Source organism: Ornithorhynchus anatinus, chromosome 3 (assembly GCF_004115215.2).
Source record: "Ornithorhynchus anatinus isolate Pmale09 chromosome 3, mOrnAna1.pri.v4, whole genome shotgun sequence".
Taxonomy (NCBI): Eukaryota; Metazoa; Chordata; class Mammalia; order Monotremata; family Ornithorhynchidae; genus Ornithorhynchus; species Ornithorhynchus anatinus.
Window position 1 is genome coordinate 34,367,114 of NC_041730.1, and position 21,615 is coordinate 34,388,728.

The window sequence follows — 21,615 nt, forward strand, 5'->3', positions numbered from 1 at the left end:
GATAATGGTAGTTGTAAATATTTCAAGATGACTAGTGCATGCTAATGAAAATTAAACAGTTGAATTGTCTGACTCCTGGCTTTGGAATTGGCAAGAAATGAGAATTTTGAAACTCCTTTGGAAAGATATATCAGAAATAAGATATGACTTGAAATACCAAATCTGAGCCTCTCCTTTGATTGTTCCATAATGCTTTTTCCTCTGAGATACATAATGAATGTCCACGATCTGTTCAGTGTTATTATTTCAGAATGTAGAACTTTGGAAAAAGAATATATTCATTTCCTCGATCTGCCTTTCAGACACGGGAGAAGTGTTAAAGCATGCACACTTCAAAGACAAATTGCTGCTCACTGTGATGTTCATTGTAAATGGGATTAAAAGAGAACCAAGTGCTATGCCAGGGATATGACACACAAAGCCACTGCATAACTAACTGTTTGGACTAAGTCAGGAGCAGAAGATAAATATGCATTAAACATTTCATCTTGGGTGGCCTGCTGCAGAAACATCTCTGGAGATTTTGGTAGAAAGTTGTACTACCCCCAATTCTTGCTCCTTAGCCTCAATTTATGCCAGAGAAAATGACTGGCAGCAAAGGGCAACCACACTTGCTCAGTTACTTGTAAATAGCCTGTGGCAGTCAACAAAGCCTGATTGATTTCTCGGTCTCCATTGTAAAATGTGAGGGAATTCAGTTGAATTTTTAGGGTGAGAATAATTTTGGGAGAGGCAGAGGCATAGGAACCAAAGTGGAGAGGAGCCTGGGAAAACATCAGAACAGCAGCCAAGTGGGTTTGGTAACTCAAGTCAGTATTATTCAGTAGAAGGTTAACTGTGTAAGAAAATCTGACCGCAGCGAGTGCATGACTTCAGCTAAAATTAACCATCCAGGCTTCATTCGTCTGCCGAGCTCATTTAACTAGACACCCTCTGAGAGGGACGAAGACGCTGCCTTTGGATTATTCTTGGGGCTAGCTATGCCAATAAGCACGAACTTGTGGGTCCCCACCCGGGGCAGAAGTAAAGATTCCTGTGATCATTATAAAACAGTAAGCAAAAGTTATTGACTCTTTGACATTATCACACTCAGCTTATTTGGGTTTTGGTTATATGGGGGGCATGTTTCCAATTGCTTTTCTTTTTATTATGGATTTCTAGCCCTTTGACAGGTCTTTCATCTTTTTAATGGTATGTGAAATAAGCTACCACCCTTATTTCAGTAGACATTGTGGTCTAAGCAACAAGGGAGATCATTCCAGAGAAAGTTGAGTGGATTACTCCTGAAGTTACTAAAGTCTGAATACTGCTCTGGCAGCCAAGAAAATTATACTTCCAAAGATGTAAAAATGTTCAAGAGAGCTAGTTTTAATGGATTCAAAGAGATGTATCTTGCCAGCTTATATAAATGGAGGCTCGTTTTCTTTATCGACTGGGTGAGCAAGGGAATGCAAAGCAGGTGTTTTTCCAGCATGGCTTTCATGTAGATTAAATACTTGAATCAAATTGGGAAGGAGACTAAGGAAGTGGTCCGCTCTTAGCTTCTGCGTGGACTGAGTCCCAAAAGTAAAAAATTGACATTTATTGAGCAATTGGAACAGAGTACTGATGGTGCAAATCAAATTCACCCCACTGATATGGGCTGTAGTGTGGTTCCAGGACATGTCAGGGGCACTAGCTGCTATTCCTTGTGTTGCTCCTGGACTTCTTGAAACTCGTCCACAGATACATGAAAATAAGACCTTTTTCTACTCCTACACCCAGTTAACTATTGAGCATATATTTGTCAATCATGGAACTAAATAGATGTGCTATTAGCAATCCAGCCATCAGAATGGTCACTTCCAAGGGGATTCAGCAGGTTATATACACACTTTTATGCCTGGGAGGGATCCTTAAAGACCTCGGGCCGGTTATTATTATGGTATTTAAGTGCTAACTCTGTGTCAAAAATTGTTCCAAGTTCTAGTGGAGTTTAAACATCCTTGGGGGTTTTTTGTGAGTTTGGGCAAAAGTATTTTTTAAGAGCCAATATTGTTAACTAAAGGTCCTCAAGACTGTAAGCTCATTATGGGCAGGGAATGCATCTGCTAATTCTGTTCTATTGTACTCTCTCAGAAGCTTAGTACAGTGCTCTGCACCTAGTGAGCAGTCAACAATTGCCATCGATTGAATAAAATGTAGATTAATAAATGTTGTATAGCATATTCTTGTTTTGCTTTCTTGTGTTATTGAAGAGGTCAACGGAATAATCACTTAAAGTAACAATATTTAAGTAAAAAATCCTAGCGATGTAACCTTATGATAATAATAATAATGGTATTTGTTAAGCACTTACAATATGCCAAGTACTGTTCTCAGCAGTGGGGGAGATACAAGGTAATCAGGTTGTTCCTCATGGGGCTCATAGTCTTAATCCCCATATTACAGATGAGGTGACTGAGGCATAGAGAAGTTAAATGACTTGCCCAGAGTCACACAGCTGACAAGTGGCGGAACCGGGCTCAGAACCCACGACCTCAGACTCCCAAGCCCAGGCTCTTTCCACTAAGCCACCCTGCTTCTCTTGATGCTCTGAAACTTTTTTTACCTAAAAATCTGTATCTTTGAAAGAAACGTGGAGATTTATGGTTTTCAGGTGTTTCACAGCCTAGATGAGATTTGCTTATAATGTGATTAAACTTTGTTGCCCCTCCTCCAAAATAACATGCCTGGTGGACAGGGAACAAGCCTACCAACTCTTTTGTGTCATACGCTCCCAAGCTCTTAATTCAGTGCTCTGCACACAGTAAGCACTCGGGATGATGATTAACACCCATTAGAACTTAAAAAATGATTGAAACTTTTCCAGGTTTTTTTTGTAATGCAGGATTACTTTGCAATGATTTTATCTCCACTATATTACAGTTGTTGGAAACTTTTTAACACTAGTGATTGGGCTTCCCTCTTACCAATTGAAGGGTGTTTTTTTTTAACATTTTATATGTGACTTTATAGAATCGTCCTTTTTTAAGAAGGATGCACCTCTGGTATTTCATCTCACAGCCTATGCCTTGAGAATGAGGCTCTGCTCTGCCTAGACTTGGGTGGGTAGGTCTTGGAATTGTATCCCTCCATTTTCCTTACATGATGCAGCTACTCTCCCTTTTTGCAGCTCTTAGAATGAATCAGGTTCATTAATCATGTGATTTGTTCTTTAAGAACTGAAGCAGCAGATCTTAAAGAACAAATCAGATGATCACCACACCGTTTCTTCCTTTTCTCAGCCTGTTCCCTATATTTTAGGAGCCTAATGTCTTCACGGTGGTGTAGAATTCTCTCTCACAGCTGCAGGTTTGATACCTGGCAACAGGTGAGAAGGCATTCACTGAGACCATCTCATGAGATTCATTTGAAGAAACTCCAGAGTATGCCATTTAGGCTGTGTTCACTCAAAGGCCCGAAGAGTGGAATTTAAGATGGAAACCAGGTTTTCTCAGTGCAGAATATGATCTAGGCCTCAACAAAACATTTTTTATCATGGTTAAGAACATGACTTATTAGGAAAAGTTGACCCAATTGAAGTCACACTGATTCAGTCACTGCTAGGAATTGATTTATTAAAAAAAACAAAAAACAAAACTGTTCATATCAAATTTCCCACATAGGGTCCAGCAGACTCCCTTCAAGGTCTTACTAGATTTCTGCTAAAATAGAGTGGACCCCTCCAGTGATAATGTTAAATAAATGTTTGTTCTAATGCTTATCTTTAGCTGAAGGGTTTGGAGACCTTTAGATAGAATTCTTCCACTCCTAGTGCAAAGTGCAATGAATTTGTAGTTTTAAACAGAAATAATAATTATACAAGCCATCTATTCTGCCAGAGAATAAACATTCCCACACTATACCCTCTGACTCTGTGAACTTTGTGTACCTTTAATCTTTACAAAATGATGCCTGTACTGGTCAGCATTTGAGATGTAACATGGGGAATGTGTGATGAGTTGCCCTCTATATGGATAACGAATAATGATATTCCTATTATAGTGAAAGTCATTGACTTGTATCTAATTTAGAATTGTTGTGACTTCTGCTGTCCTCTTGCCCTGTGGGCTAGCCTTAACACAGTCATAGCATTGTAAAGCTCATGGCTGAGGGGTTCATTTGTGTGACCAGTCCTGTTAGCCAATAATGACAAGTCCTTGTTCAGTTCTAATTATGGTACACGCTGTCAAAAAGATAGTGTTCAGCTGTGACTGTAATGTCTGAGTCATGCTCATGAGAGTTTGAGTCCTAAAATCACTGTGAAGGAAATCTTATGAGCAGTAAATGTCTGATTAGTTAGTAATTAATGAACAGAATGAGGGAGAACTCTTGAGAAATTTTAAATGGCTTTCTATCACTTTGCTTCCCTGGGAGCAATTGTGAGAAGAGAATGTAGAAGAGAGCTTCTGGTATTAGGCACCTAGAGTTATAGTAAATAATTGCACAGTTTCAATTTCTGCAACTGGAAATCTCTTGGTCTCCTGCAGAAGGAGTTGTCACTTTCCTATCTGCTGACTGAGTTCCCTGGGTGGCATAGTGAGTGCCCTCACAACCAACTGCTATCATGGCCCATGGGAGAAGACACCTACTCCCTCTAGAAACCATGGCTTCCTCCCCTACTTCCTGAAAAGAAAGATTGAATCAGCAAGAGTTTGAATTCGAGAGCAGAGAGAGGTGGGTACAGGGTAACAAGATCATGTGGTGCCAGTCTACAATGCAATAAAATGAACAGAAGAGGAGAGGGATGAGAAGCAGGAGAAAGCAAAATAGATTGAAAAGAATAAAACGGAGACGAGAAGGGAAAAATAGAGGCAAGAAGAACAGAGGGGATGGAGGAAAAGGAGTGAAGGAACTGAGAGAGGGAAATAGAGAAACAGAAAACAAGAAAAAGAGAGAGAGAACAAGAGTTGAGGTAATAAGGAGAAAGGAGGAAAGCATGAGAGGGGATGAGAATAGAGAAGCAGCATGGCTCAGTGGAAAGAGCACGGGCTTTGGAGTCAGAGGTCATGGGTTCGAATCCTGGCTCGGCCACTTGTCAGCTGTGTGACTTTGGGCAAGTCACTTCACTTCTCGGTGCCTCAGTGACCTCATCTGTAAAATGGGGATTAAGACTGTGAGCCCCACGTAGGACAACGTGATTCCCCTGTGTCTACCCCAGCGCTTAGAACAGTGCTCGGCACATAGTAAGGGCTTAACAAATACCAACATTATTATTATTATTATTGAAAAGAAGAAAATTTCTGGAAGAAAAGAAGGGAAAATAGAAGAGCAGTGAGAGAGCAGGAGAAAAAGTACTATGTCCATTCCACCTTGGCAAAGACTGGTTATTTCCACTTGTATCTTATAAATGTCATAAAAGCTAATCTTTGCCTCCAGAGAGGCAGTGGTGGAAAGTCTGTTGTTTGATTTCATTCTTCTGGCTTCTTTTGAGATCCAGAGGCCCTTAGGACATTTTCTTTTGACCAGCTTGGTTTCTACTCAGTCCTATTGCTTTGATTTGCCTACTTTTAGTGTCTTTCACTTCCAAGCAGGCCATAAATCCTTCCAACAATTCTATTTTTGATCAATTTTACTTTCTGGAGTAACAAAATCCCTTACTACTTTGAACTTCAGCCTCTGGCCTCTGAAAGGGCTTTGAAATATTCACATCGACAACCTGGAAATGCCCTGCTCTGAGAATCAGTCAATCAATATGTTTATTGAGCACTCATTATATGCAGAGACTGTACTAAGTGCTTGGAATCATAAAATAGTCAAATCCCTGCCCTTAAGGATCTCAGAATCTAGTGGGTGAGACAAACACAAAATAATTACAGATGAAGAAAAGGAAAAGGAGAAGATGGATATGTGGATGAATATGTGATTAAGTAGTAAAATAAGTAAGTTGATATGTTCAGAGTGCTATGAGTGATTGTGTTTACATGCACAGGTGGCCCAGAAGTGAGGCAATAATAATGGGGAGGATATGATCTGGTGAGAAGAAAAAGTAATTGGAAAACACCTTGTGGAAGAGATGTAAGGACTTTGAAAATGGAAAGAGCTGAGGTACTGCTCATTTGAAGTGGGAGGGAATTCCAGGCAAGATTAAGGGCATTAGCAAGGAGTCACAGGTAGGAGAGTTAAGAGCAAGGCACAGTGAGAGGATAAGCTTGAGGGAAACAAGGAGCGTGAGCTGAAGTATAGTTAGAGAAGGGAGTGATAAACAGAGAGAGAGCAGATGGAGCATCTGAAGCCACAGGATTTTCTACTTGATGTGGAGAGGAAAGAGTAAACTTCTCTCTGAGATATGAGATATAGATAGAATTTGCTGTAAAATCAGCAGCAATACAACTTATTTCATCTAAAACAGATACCTCAGTATCACCCAGGCTCCACACCTCTGCTTTCCTCTCTTGGGCTGTTTTACCTGAAGTCCTTGCAGGCTATGAACTCAGTTGGTCTTTCAGGTGGAAGTGGGAAGCGAATCTTTTATCTTTTAATTCTTCAGTTTTTCATGCCCCTTGTTTTCCTCTCCTTTCTTGAACCCACATCTACCCTCAGATCTTGGGATTCTACCCAGTCAAGGAAAGCTTTCCTGAGACCTCCATTATAAGTGTCAGAAGATTCATGGCCACTCCCCGTCAAGGATTGATAATTTAGATAGGCACCCATATCTTCGGTTTTCTGTTGTAAATGCTCTTGGTTTTCTGGGGGAGCTATAGCCTCAAACGTATTCTCCCTGAGGCCTGAGAGTCCACCATTCTCCCCAACTTCAAATCCTCTTAAAATCATATCTCTTCTAGAAGGCCTTTCCTGAGTAGGTCCTTTATTTCAGCTCACAAGTTTTCTGCCCTTCCTTCTGCTTTGACTATGCAGTCGGCCTTGTAATAATAGTAATAATAATAACTGTGGTATTTGTTACTATATGCCAGGCACTGTAGTAAGCCCTGGTGTGGGTACAAGCAAATCAGATTGGACAGAGCCCCTTTTCTATGTGGGGATCACAATCTGAATCCCCATTTTACAGATGAGGTAACAGGCACAGAGAAGTGAAGTGACTTTCCCAACGTCACACAGCATACAAGTGTTGGATCCAGGATTAGAACTCATAACCTTTTGACTCCCAGGCCTGTGCTCTACACACTACACTATGCTAAGCACTTTGCTACACTAGCCCCACAACACTTAAGTATATATTCTTACATTCTATTTCCCCTATCTGTAATATATTTTGCTGTCTGTTTCCCATTGTAGAGTAAGCCCCTTATTGGTAGGGACTGTGTCTACCAATGCTGTTGTCTTGTGTTCTTGTGTTCTCCCAGTTGCTGAAATCAGCCCAGTGGATGGAACATCTGGGAAAAGCTGTTGAAGTCTTCATCTTTCGGACCATAAGCTCCTCATGGGCAGGGAATGTGTCTACCAACTCTGTTGTATTATCCTAAGTGCTCAGTCTCTGAACACAGCACTCAATGAATACCACTGATTGATGTTTAATAAATAATAAATAATAATGATATTTGTTAAGTGCTTACTATGTGCCAAGCACTGTTCTAAGCACTGGGGGGATACAGTGTAATCAGGTTGTCCCACATGGGACTCATAGTCTTAATCTCCATTTTACAGATGATGTAACTGAAGCACAGAGAAGTTGAGTAACTTGCCCAAAGTCACATAGCTGACAGGTGGCAGAGCTGGGCTTAGAATTCACAACCTCTGACTCCCAAGCCCAGGCTCTTTCCACTGAGCCAAGCTGCTTCTCAAGGTCCATCTTGGCAATGCTCCATAATGCTTATTGTTCATAAGGGTGACCCTTCAGGGGTCTCATCAACCTCTGATATAAGGAAGGAGGGATCAGTTCTTTAGCCTTTTTGATGGTCCATCCCTGAAAGAGACCAAAGAATGACTCTGACTCTTGAGGGAGGCACTGTATGGAGAGTCTTGAATAATCACCAATATTTTCCCATCAGGTTTTGCACCATGGATGATTTTTTCTTAGAGAAAAGTTTATGAAATTGCTGTCTAGCTGAACCCTCCAGCTCATCCCCAATTCTTGATAGACAGTGTCATGCTTGTGTGGCTGGTGGAACAATCCCATTCAAATCCTTGAGTGTCTCCTACAAAACGCCTTGGTCGCGTTCTGCAACACTGCCTATTTCCAAGGTAAATATTGACCAGTCACAACTCCCATTCAGACTTCAGGAACTGAAAAAAAAAATTAAACAGGCATTTTTTGCACCTTATTTTGGAGTAAGAAGGGTCCTGTCCCACAACAGTAGTTTATTGTTATATTGCTTGTGAGTTTTTTTAATTAAAATGAGGAAACTGCTTTAGTAGTACACAATGGTGTTTACGAACTGTATCAATGACATTGGAAAATAGCAAAAGCACCTGCTGAATGTTTACATCTCAAATAAGTTACATTGTGGCTTATTTAGATGTCTGATTGGGGAACCCGTAAACCCTTCTGAGGAATAAAATCAGAACTCATCATCTTCTAGTTTTGAAGTGAAAGCCAGGAGAAGCCAGTAGATTTTCAACTGGAGGGACTACAAACCTCATTCATAGAGGGGTTTTTTTGTTTGTTTTTGTTTTAAATATTTGTTAAGTGCTTAATGTGTGTCAAGCAGTGTTCTAAGCACCGGGTATATATAAATATAAGCAGCATGGCTTAATGGAAAGAACACAGGTTTGGGAGTCAGAGGTCATGGGTTCTGATCCCGACTTTGCCACTTGTCAGCAGTGTGACCTTGGGCAAGTCACTTAACTTCTCTGCGCCTAAGTTACCTCATCTGTAAAATGGGGATGAAGACTCTGAGCCCCACTGGGACAACCTGATTACCTTGTATCTACCCCAGCGCTTAGAAAAGTGCTTGGCATGTAATAAGTGCTTAACAAATACCAACATTATCATTATTATTATTATATATAATAATAATAATAATAATGTATTATTATAATTATATATATACAAGTTATCAGGTGGACACCATCCTTGTCCCCATAAGGTTTACAGTCTAACTTTGAGGAAGGGGGATTTAATCCCCATTTTACAGTTGTGGTAACTGAAGCACAGATAAGTTAAATGTCTTGTCCAAGATCACATAGGAGTCAAGTGGCAGAACGGAGATTAGAACTCAAGTTCTCTGAGTCCCAGGCTCCATTTTCTTTCCACTAGGCAATGCTGCTTCTCAGTTTTGTGTGTGGGTAATATGAACAAAAATGTGCTTGGGAGGGTATATTAGTTTGTGTATTAGTATGCATATGGATATCTGAAGTTCAGAGAGAGGGAGAATGAAACCAGCTCACAGGTTTTATGCCTCTTTGCATTCAGAAGAGATTCATAAACATTAATAAACACAACTACTATGCCAAATTACAAGACTGCCAAAAGGAAATTTTGAAGATGTTCTGGAAGGTTTCCATTATTAATCAAATAGATTCTGCCAGCATTGAATACAGAATATGTAGTTTGTTGAAAAGTAAATGGTGACCTTGGTGATTCTCAGGGAGACTCAGCAAAGGAGTGAAAATTAATTCCTTCTACCTTCTCTGAATTCTGGATGCTCCTCAAAGCACTTGGTATTGTTATAGATTTGAATAAATAATAAAAATACATGTTAATAAATTGATGTGCTCTACGTCATTGCTCTGGCTCCCACTCTTTCTGACCTATTTCTCCAATTGCAAAAGGAGATCCTGCCTGCCATGCCTCATTAAAATGGTTATGAAAGTAGATTATTCCTTATAAATTAAAATGGGGATGATCAAATGAGATGTCTCAAAGGTGCTTTAAACTCTTGGGAGAAAGTAGAGTGCAGTTACTGTTACTCTCTTTGGGAACTCTGGTCTCAATAGAGAATATAATTTTACAACTTTCTTTCTGCAACTAAATTCTGTAAATAAATTCCTCTTTGCCTATACTTTTCTTAATGGTATTTCTTAAGTGCTTAATATGTGCTAAGCACTAAGCGCTAAATGGGTTGCAAACTAATCAGTTTGGATGGAGTCCATGTCCCAAATGAGGTTCACAGCCTTAATCACCATTTTACCAATGACACAACTGAAGCAAAGAGAAGTTAAGTGACTTACCCAAGGTCATACAGCAGTCAAGTCACTTGACTTCTCTGTGCCTCAGTTTCCTTAACTGTAAAATGGTGTGTTCAGTAGAGGATATCCCATTTCTTTAGTAAGGAGAAAAAAAAAGATGCAGAAAAATGACTTGTCATCTTTGTGTCTTTACAGTTTTGTGTTTCTTTCTCTTCTTCTTTCAAATTTGGAAGTTCAGTAAGTTTGTTTTACCCAAATAGGCAGTCAGCTTGATGTACAATAGTAGAAAGAGTTTCTTAGATATAGGCAGTGTATGTTTGTTCGGGGTGCAAGGTAGGTCCAGACAAATAAGTGAGAGATTAGTCTAGAATATGTAGGTTCCAAACTTCCATTAGGGAATGGGACCGAAGATAGACTCCTCTTTTCTCTTCTCCCCACCCACCATCTCCAGCCCCAGCCCCACAGCACTTATGTTCGTATCTGTAATTTTGTTCATATGTATTGATGTCTGTCTCCACCAATCTAGACTGTAAGCTTGTTGTGGGCAGGGAATTTCACTGTTTATTGTTGCATTGTACTTTCCCAAGCAATTAGTACAGTGCTGTGCACACAGTAAGTGCTAAATAAATAGGATTGAGGAGAAAAGAGAAGTGTGGCTTAGTGGATAGAGCATGGGCCTGGGAGTCAGAAGGTCCTGGATTCTAAATCTGGCTCCTCCAGCTGTCTGCTGTGTGACCTTGGGCAAATCACTTAACTTCTCTGGCCCCCGGTTACCTCATCTATAAAATGGGGATTAAGACTGTGTACAACCTGATTATCTTGCATCTACCACAGTGCTTAGAATAGTCTTTGGCACATATTAAGTGCTTAACAAGTACCATTATTATTATTATTACAAACTGGTCATCAGCCATGGCCTATCCTGCACCGCAGTAGGAGTCAAACAAAGTGGGATTACTAGTCCTCCTCCTGTTATCACATTCTTTTCCACCTTCCCCTAAACTCCTGTGGTTCGCAAAATATGGGCTTTCTTTATTATATCTAAAAAAAAATACATAATATATGTCCGTACTCAACCATCCAGCCCCCTTTTTCTATGGTGAGCTACCTACAGGCCAGGGAGTATGTCATATTCATTTATATTTTATTGTATTTTTCACCAACACTTTAAATGCAGTGCTTTTTCCCCATAATATCAATTAGTTGTATTTTTGAGTATTTACTCAGTGCTTGGCAGAGTATGATATAAGAGTTGGTAAACACATTCCCTACCCACAAAGAGTTTACAGGTATTCAACAAATGCCAATGAATGGATGAATAAATGATTGAGTGAATGTGTAAACTTATGAATTTTTTTAAACATACCTTGTGAAAATTATCTAATGGTTTAAGAGGAAAAAGTTATTAACACACAAAATATAATTTCAGTACCTCACCAGCAATTGCTAGATACAATTTAGCCAATAATAATTATATTTACTGCTTGTCAACAACCGTGCGAAGGGCTAGAGAGAAACAAGGTGAACAAATTAGATGCAGTCTGTGTGCCTTAGAAAAAGGGAGAACAGGTATTTAAACCCTATTTTACAGATGTGGAAACTGAGGCACGAAGTTGTGACTTGCCTAAGGTCATTGAGGGAAGCGTATGGCAGAACCATAATTAGAGCCTGGATCTCCTGATTATCAGTTGCATGTTCTTTCCACAAAGCAACACTGCTACCAATCTATATAGAAATAAACAGCATCCTGGAATTGTTGGGTTTTTTAATGTTAAATGGATGAAGCATTAGAAAACATACTGTATCTAGCTGATTAGAACTGATTGCTTCTCATGGTAATAATGTGCAGAGAAACAAGATCTCTGCATTTGCATTATCCATTTCACTTCTCATATAAAAGTCCTCTTGGTTGTTCAATTCAAGCTTAACCACTCATAACAGCAACAGATGTTCCTCGTAGCAATAGCCTTCCTTTTTCTCCTGTTTACATGGTTAAAATACAGAGCTGTTTTGAGTCAGTTTTATTCCTTAAGCATTTGAAAGGTGGGGGGGGTCGTCACTTCTTTCAGTTTTTCTAACTGCAAATACCCATTTCTATGCCCCAGCACGTAATATTTGTTTTGCAACCTTGTTTTTCGGGTCCTCCATAAAATGAGGAGAATAGGGAATCACAAAGCTATTGAAAATATAGAGTGTAAAGGTGGAAGTGGAGGACAAATGAGGGAAGGCTGTGAAACATTTCCACCGTTGAATTCTGGGGCCAACTATAATTATTAACATCATCTCGGTCCTTCAGGGTATTGAAATATAACATTAAAAGAACTGTTTGTTTTATTGCAAGAGAAAAATAATCATGGAGGAATGAAAGAGGAGGAAGCAATGGGTCGGGTCAAAGGGTCAGCAAGCACCATCCCCACCAATAAGATTGTCCTTTAATTTTCTCTGTTACAGTTCATATTAGCAATTGAGGTAACTAGCAGGGAGTTATAGAATGTTACAGATTTCTCAGTGAGCATTTCCTCAGAGAAGAACAAAGTCACTTGGAGTTCCTTTCTGGTTATACTGTGGTAGGTAAATATATATTAGAGTTGATTTTGGATTTTCTCTTGTAATGAAGCAGTGTGTTGAACTGCACTGACTAGATAGAACCCCTGATGCTGCTGGATTTTTGTGAGGAAGAGTTGCAACAAAGTAAAAGAATTGATGTTAGAATTGGCAGCCACGGTGTATGACACACCATTGTTCTTTGGGGACTTTGTTGAAGTGTGAACTAAAAATTTAAGGCTCATTTAGGATCAGTGGGATCATGTTTCTTTGCTTTTGAGAGCTTATAGTGAATGTCTTCCATGCAATCCCAGGAGAAAGACTTTCATGTATATATGATATATATATATATATTTCCTATAAGGAAACACCAGAGGGATCGTGGACAGAAATTCTTTGATAATTTTCTATTATTGTTGATGATCCCATGTGAGAGAGCAAGAGGACTAATGCATTTCCCAAGGGTGTAAGATTTCATGATCCTATCAGTGAAGGAACTTATCCCTTTCAACTGTGATTTGCATATGAATGCTTTATTTTGGGATGTGGTGTTTGGGAGTTTCTGAAGCAAGAATCAACAGTTTCTATGTGGCTTTTATTTTCCCTGATTCATTTTCTTTGTCACAGCAGTTGTGAGTCTGTAGGTGATTAAACTCAGTCAAACCTAATCAAAGAAACAGGTGTTGACTTCATTTGTTAGCACTTGACTCCTTTGAAGGGACTCTGCATTTTCAAAATCGAGTCTACTCGGTAAATGTCTTCTTTCTGAAATACTCTATAAATGGGGCCCTTCCTGTGGTAATTTCTCCACAAGGAGAAAAGATATGAAAGAGGAGAAATACTTAATGTGAAAAGTAAAAGTCCTGTTTCTGCAAACGACCCTGGTACAGGGTGCTTAGTTCCAAGTCTGCTACTCCATTCAGGCCTTACTGAGTTTTTGAAGCTTCCTTTAGTTTTCCCCAAGCTCTGATGTCAGATCTCTCAATAGAATAAAGCCAAACTATAGTAAGTTGAATACTTCATCTGTACAATGCCTTGAATTTCAATGGTGCAAACTTGTTTCAGACAGCTCCAAAAGCAAGACTCTCTTCCAGCTTTGTAAATCCGAGAGGCTGCTTTGGATAAACCAAGTCATGAAATTTCAATATTGAGCTTGATCCGGTCCCTAAAATTGAACATTTTTTTTCCACAGATTTATACAGACTGGGCCAATCACTACCTAGCAAAATCTGGCCATAAGCACTTAATCAAGGATCTGCAGCAAGATGTAACCGATGGCGTTTTATTGGCAGAGATAATCCAAGTTGTAGGTAAGTTCCTGTTTTTGTTTTGAGTTTTTGCCTAACGGAGCTAAATAATAAAAATTTCTGCCTTTGATAAAGATGGAAAGAGGAGGAGGGAGAAGGGCGGTGGGGCATTTACACTTTCAAAGACTAATCAACATTTCTATCATGTATTCACATTTATTTAGATTTATTAAGGACACTGGAAAAATATTTGATTTTCTCAATAAGAGATCCTGACACAGAAATATCAGCTTGAATAGCTCAATTGAATAGACAGCTCAAGTAAACAGGTGGTGATAAAGCGATAGACTTTCTTCTTTATCGTCTCCCACAGTCTCCCTGGTTCTCTGTTTTCCCTCAGTTTGTTACTCTCTGCAGATTGGACTGGAAATATTTCACCAAAATGGCAGGGTGCAGGACTTACTCTGCTATCTCTAGAATTGTATCTGAGAAATCGAGTATCACAGATAGCAAAAGGGAGGGATATACTTAATGGGGGAAAGCCAAATTTTTAGAGTGGAAGCTATTAACATTTAATATTCTATGAATAAGCATTAATAATTTGAGGGCATGGGGACCCTTAATCATACAGAAAGACTTATCAAGATTAGTATAATTTTTCTTCAGCCTTCATGTTAGTCCTTGAGGGACTCTCTTGGTTTGTGATACTTCCCCATCCGTGTCACAAGGAAGATTCAGACCAACAAAGAATTGGGTGTTCTGTTGAGAGGAATTGGATTGAGAGCTGTTCTTCATACAAATTCTGAGGGAAGAGGAAAAGGAATGATTCAACCTAACTACCAATAAGACTATATATGTGGGCAGCTCAGGAAGAGTTAAGGACCTGGCCAAGGTTGGATTGGGGTTGTCTTTGAAATTCCCTCCAATTTGATATTTTCATCACTGCTAAGAAGCCTGGTTTGGTTAAAAGTTGCTTGTGAAAGTAGCGTGATACTCTTTCTTCACCACATGTTTTCATCAGCAAATCAACTCATCCAAACTTTTAGTATAATAATAATCTAATATAATAATAATAATACTGCAAAGTATTGAGCACTGGGGTAGGTACAAGATAAAAAGATTGGACACATGGGGTTCACAGTCTAAGCAGGGAAGGAGAACAGGTATTTAATTCCCTTAGCGCAGATGCGGAAACTGAGGTGGAAAGTGATTTGCCCAAATAACCACAGAAGACCTGTGGTGGGGTAAGGATTAGTACCCAAACTCCCAATTTCCATGTCCATGCTCTTTTCACTGGGCCAAGCCATTTGGTTTTATGGATTGAAAGTTTGCTTTGTCTTTCTTGTGGACTAGCAGTAAGCAGAATATGCAACATGATCCTTTCAGAAGCAGCATAAATAGAGCTGATGAACAGACAACTATTGAATCAGGCAGGGAATTTGTGGATTTTTATTTTTCCTAGCAAGCAGTAGTTTGGGTAAGGAATGAAGTAGCAACATCTGTCAGGTTATTGAGCAGTCGCAGGTCTCCCACATCCAGGAGATTGCGTTGGGGTTGATAACTGGATCATTTTTATGCCCAAGGCAAATATTATTGAATGTCAAATCCAAACCAAAACTGGTAAAGGGTTCTGTACCTTATTTATCTATCTTCTACTGGGCTGTCACGTTTACTTCACCCTAAATCCTTGATTTCAGATTAATATACAGCTATTGTTTCACTGCTGAAGCACCGCCTTTCACCTGCATTCTTTAATTGGGTAATGTTGATTGGGGCCATGTGATGCAAAGCTCACTTCTGAATCTTAGCTGGATAGTTTATTGATTTTTCTTTTTCTTCATTTTTGTGTTTTCTTTCTTCCCCTTTTTCACCTGCCTTGTTTTTTCCCAGTACTTAGTTACTGATTATGTACATATCTATAATTTGTATTAATTTCCCTCCAGATTGTAAGCTTATTGTGAGCATGGAATGTTTCTGTTATATTGTACTCTCCCAAACGCTTAATACAGTGCTCTGCACACAGTAAATGCTCAATAAATATGACTGATTCATTACTTGGAGTCTCTCACTGTCAACAATAGATAATAAGCCTTGGCCAGTCACAGGACTTCAGGACCAAGAACTTGCATGTGGGAATTGATTGTAGTGATAGAGATTTACACAGCCATCAGTACTGTCTCTTTCCTGACTGTCATGCTCCCACTGAGACAGCAGGTGCAGCAAACAATTAGGTGGCCAGGAGAATAGCACTTTGCACACAGTTTCACACATAAAAACATTTATTGCAGAAGTAACCACAGCATAAGGATGATGCTACACAGGAGTAGGGTTTGCCAAGAAAGTCATAACAGGATGCTGCAAAAACTTAGATTTGGTTGTGGTGGTGACGATGATGATAATCAGACTGATTAGCCAGGTCACGACACCTAATTCAAAGTGAAAGCCACCCATAAAAACTGACTTCTAGGAGACAAAAATATTTCCTAATTAGTGTGCTTAGCTGAAATTAGAAGAGTGTTTGGCACATAGTAAGTACTTAATAAGTGGCGCTTAGAACAGTGCTTGGCCCAGAGTAAACCCTTAAATACCATTATTATTACCATTATTATTAGTAGTAGTGTCATTAGCAAATCTGTAATAGGGCAAAAATGGTGAGGAGAAAAAAAGATATTAGGTCTGTCCATTCTCATTCTCCTCATATTCTTGGATCTGACATCTGGTAAGATCCTAGTCTTGAGCTCTGTAAAATAGTAATTAAGGATGGAAAAATGAATTTAATTCAAAGAATTGCTCTTGCAAGCTAAATGTGTTCTTCAGTGTTTTGTCCAATGGGTTCCAAAAGAGACAATAAAGAGATTTTTTAATTTCAGTCTCAGTGTTTCCCCTGGGTGGGCAGGGGAAGTATCTTGCTGTTCCTTTGCACTGCAAGCTTTTTGAGGACAGGGAACATGTCTGCTAAATCTGATATATTTTGTTCCCCTAGGCACAGTGCTCTGCACATAGTAAGCACTCAATAAATATGACTGATAGATTGATTCCCCTAAAGTGCTGGCTTTCTCTTTCCATGCTCTCCTGCACAAAACACTTTCATTTAGATTTCGTATTTCCAAGTTATAAGACTGATTGCTCTTCAGAATAACATGGTAAGGAGTTTTCCTGAAAATAGCTTGTTTTCTAAATCCTGCCTTCTGCTCAGCTGCAGAACAAGTTTAAACCGGATCTCAGGACAGGTCTTGAGATGTAAGTGTGAATTCACAAAGTCCTGGAACTAGAAGTCTGCAGACTTCAGTGCTGTGAAGGCCTTCGAGCTTTCAAAGGAGTAGAGTGTGAGATCTTACCATAAGAATTGGGATATCAAGCGCTAGAGACCAAGGAAGCAGCATGGCCTAGTGGATAGAAATGGGCTTGGGAGTCAGAAAGACCTTCCTTCTAATCCTGGCTCTAACAATTGATTGCTGTGTGACCTTGAGCAAGTCACTTAACTTTTCTTTGCCTCAGGTATTTCATCTGTAAGACAGGCATTAAGACTGTGAGCCCCCTGTGGAACATGGACTGTGTCCAACCTGATTAGTTTGTAATTACCCAAGTGCTTGGTACAGTGTCTAGCACACAGTAAGTGCTTAACAAATACCATTTAGGGGGAAAAAAAGGGTTCTACTCCTGCTTCCACCAAGAACTATTTCCTCAGGCACCTACACTGTTATTGTAACAAGCCCTTTTATTTGGGATGCAGGCAAGAATCCTCCTTTTCTGTATGTTTCTTATTAGGGAAATTATCTTCTGAAATCAGGAGTAGCCTGAAGACAGCTACTCCCTGCAGCCCATTTTAGTGCTATCACTGTGAATTATGAGCTAGGTTTACCCAGCCAGGATAAATAGAATGAATCAAGACATGGAGACAGCACTCCCTCTCTCTGCTTGTATTGTGTGTGTGTGTGTGTGTATCTAGACAGACAGTAGAGAAAAAGTAATAGTGGTATTTGTTAAATTCTTACTGTGTACCAGGTACTGTATTGAGCACTGGGGTGGATACAAGCAAATCGGGTTGGACACAGTCCTTGTCCTACAATTGGCTCACAGTCTCAATTCCATTTTACCTATAGGGAACTGAGGCACAGAGAAGTGAAGGTCACACAGTAAGGTCACAAGCAGACAAGTGGTAGAGCTGAGTTTAGAATGACTTTCTGACTCCCAGGCCCATGCTCTCTCCACCACCTGATGTTACTTTCTGAATTGAGATTAAACTACCCTGTTGTTTGTCTGGGCTTTCTCAAAATCTCCAGATAAATCAGAGGTCTCTGCCTTTTTTCGATATTGGGTCTTTAACCTCCTTTTCTCTCTGCCTTTTGAGGCCATCCAGAGAATTCATGAAATATAAAATGCTTTTAAGTTCTCCAGAAGGGGATTGTCATGCTTGAGCTTGATCTTGGGACAAGTCAGCTGTTCTCATTTTCTCATCAACTATTTCTGGTACTTGGATGCCATTGAGGTACTCAGGCAGAGGTGCTAGCAAATGAATTTTTTTTTCTCCTTTTCAACAAGTAAATCATTGTCTGAATGTAGAAAAGAGTCCATTTTAATTCCACCTTTCTCATCTTTTTCAGGCCAGAAATCCTGTTAGTTTACCTTGTGTTAACTCTATCAGACCCCCCAACCCCATGGCTGGTGTCTCTTGCTAGTTAGATAATTCATTCCCAAAGAACGTACCAAGTGCTCCCTACTTTCTAGTAGGAGCTATTTTTATGTCATTTTAACAATTCTTTTACAGTTCTGTTGTTCTGTTGAATTTTTGATTTATCATGAAATTTATCACCAACTAACTTTTAAAGTTAGTGGCTTCAAGTTACGTCAACTCCGCTGATTTGTTGGCATTCCCTACAGAAATGCAACTAATGTATTTACCTTTAGTTCATTTTAAAAGTGTAAAATTCTGTCATTCAGACAAACAGTAGACCAGAAAACCATGTCTGTTGCTGTTAAATTTATCTGAAGTTAAGACCTTGTGGCATTTTGAAATGAGAGTCAAGAGTATCTGCACTGTGATTAGATTCTCTTTTTAATGTGATAAGCACTCGACCAAAGTCAACCTGATCAGTTCTATATTGTCTGACTCCAGGATTTACTTAATTACAGTGCACCTAGAGAGATCCCTTCAGAACTGAAAGCCATGTTTATTCTGTACCAGGGACATGAGTGCCCAAGTTCATTTACCCTCATTCCTACCATAATTTCTTGTGTGCTATAGGAATGTCATTTGCTGAGGGTTTCCTCTTTGTGTCGGGAATGCACAACTATATTTACAGTTGGAAGGCGGGCAGCTGCATCAAGATGTATTTTGGGAACTTGGTGGTGGAGAAAACAGTGGAGATGCACTCAACTGCAAAGGTTACCTCGTCACTGACTGGGGAAATTTGCCTCTGTCAATTCTTTAGAGTCAGTTAAAAAGAGTGAATTCTCACCCCAGCAGCACTGGAATACTACCTCTGTATTTAAACCTAAAACTAACTAAACCTGTCATGTGAGGTTCTAAGTTCCATTCCATTTATTGTAAGTAAGAACATGCCAATAGCTAAAATACTGGAAATCCAACTTTTGTGTCAGGGCCATCAAACAAATACACTTGTCAAAGACCCCCAAGCCTCTAGATGGCAGTTGATGGGACACATAGTTAAAGCGAATAATGAATTTTCTTTTAGACAATCTATCTCCTTTGGTAATTTGCCAGTTGTGGGTGTAGGATGATGAAAATATCTTCTTGTAAATTGTTTTTCAGGACTCTTACAAGTAATTATTTGCTTAGTGAGAGCCTTTGTCAACTACCAATGAAAAATCATTTTATTCATTTATCTGTGTAGGTGGGCATCTCTACTGGAAGAAAGAAGAAGGGGGCTGGAAATAATTGCTATGACAGGCTAACATTTTTGCTATTTATTTACAAAGCTGGCATAAGGAATCATGAAATTGTTGCCTCCTGTCATAATGAATGTGGCTCAACAACTTGCACCAATGTGCTAAAGCAATCCATTTTCTTTAGCTGAAAGTGGATATGCTCAACCTGAGCTTTTTATTTTACACCAGTGCCCAATTATCTAAGGCATTCACTTTCCTGGGGGACTTCCAATTCTAATCCTAACTGAACCACTGACTCACTGGATAACCTTGGACAAGTGACTTAACCTCTCTGAGTTTCAGTTTCAGCTCTTGTAAAATGAGGCTAATGATATCTACCTCTGTCTCTCCAGGACAGCATCAGAACAAATGAGACAGGAAATGCAATAGTGTTCTGCACCCTTCAGGAGAATATATCTTCTGTACATTCTGCATGTTATATCAATGCATAGTAGACACACTAAAAACACCTTACTTTTTTCTTTTTTTTGACACATTGCTATTTTTTAAACAAATGAAGGCATAATCCCGGTGGATTTCCTGGTTTCCAGGACATTTCAATGGTGCCATCACTTTAAGAAGTATTATCTTCCCAGTTGTTTCCTTTTTGATGGTGATGACCCTGCTTCAGCTGTCTCTAAAGGAATGGCCTATGAGTAAATCCTGCAGCTTTCTTGATGTGTCTCAATGTTTCACACATTTGCGCTGGTTGGACTATAACAGTTTTAGGCCTCACGAGTTAGCTAGCAACAAGTGTTCTGGAATTAACTGGGATATGTGCCTCTGAACAAGCTTTTGCTTTACTTGTTGTGTTTATTTTTCAGCAAATGAAAAAATTGAAGACATCAATGGCTGTCCAAAGAACAGGTCTCAAATGGTAAGTTGTGTTTGAATTTGGGTGTTTTTGTGTACTTAACAAATTCTATCCCTTAACAGCATCAACTGTTTTAAAACAGTTACACCAGTAGTTTGAATGTAGTAATTGCAGCTTTTTCTCTAGGGAGCTCAACTAATAAGCTAACAAACATCCAAAAGTTGTCATTGCTTATCTTCTCTAACACTCTAGGAATTTTCTTAGTGACAAATGGCCAAGTTTTAGCCTCAATTTGACAGATGAATTATTGAATTTGTTTCTTAGAAATAAGCTGATACAGAATCAGCATAATGTACAGTTTTTTTGTGAAGCCAGCTAGAAATAAGATTAAATCATTTTGCCCTCCCTAAGAGAAAAAATAGTTTCCGTATTTTTATTAAATATAGGTATATGACTGTTGCTAAAAGTTGGAGCATTTTCTAAGCCCTTAGAACTGGTGAAGATTTCAAAATCTGTTTTTGCATTGTTGTCATTGTTATTTTAATCACCAAGTTGTATTAAGGACTCATTTTGCTCAGTCTTAGAAATGAAGGCAAAGAAAGTTTCATACTTTGTTCAGAAGTGAATAAAATGTGCTGTTCTCGAATGCTTACAGGGATTTTTCTCTTAAGAGCAAATTTCTAATATAGGAATTCTAAAAGCTTGAGTAGTTAGTGCTGTTATTCCATGGGCAAAATTAGTGAACATCAAAATATTAAGGTATCATCTTTCAAGGCACATTTTATGCTGTATTTGATTTTCTGCTGCCCTCTTAGCTGAAGATAACTTTGTCTTTCCTTTCACTTTTGAATTTGTTGGACATATTCCAAATCGATCAAAATGATAGTCATATCTTAAATTTAAGGGTTAATTATATTGCCTTATGGTTTCCGTCATTTCCAATTACTTAAGAGTTTGAACTCTATCAAAGTCTATTTTCCTCTGATCAGTTTGTTTTCACATGTGCAACTATTCTCAGTAGCAAGATTTGGCTCCTGGTTTTCCATCTTCAAATCTGACCCCACATTTTCC

At 39.1% G+C, this 21,615-nt stretch overlaps 1 protein-coding gene across 3 annotated transcripts in view; it reads left to right on the forward strand.

Moving 5' to 3' along the window:
- Nucleotides 1–21,615, forward strand: part of NAV2 (neuron navigator 2) — a 355,390-nt gene that overhangs the window by 82,985 nt on the left and 250,790 nt on the right. For all 3 annotated transcript variants that reach the window (XM_007658581.3, XM_001505596.5, XM_029059807.2), the window contains exons 2-3: nucleotides 13,787–13,904; nucleotides 20,555–20,607. In XM_007658581.3, the coding sequence (XP_007656771.1) occupies nucleotides 13,787–13,904; nucleotides 20,555–20,607 (171 nt within the window). The remainder of the gene's footprint in view (nucleotides 1–13,786; nucleotides 13,905–20,554; nucleotides 20,608–21,615) is intronic.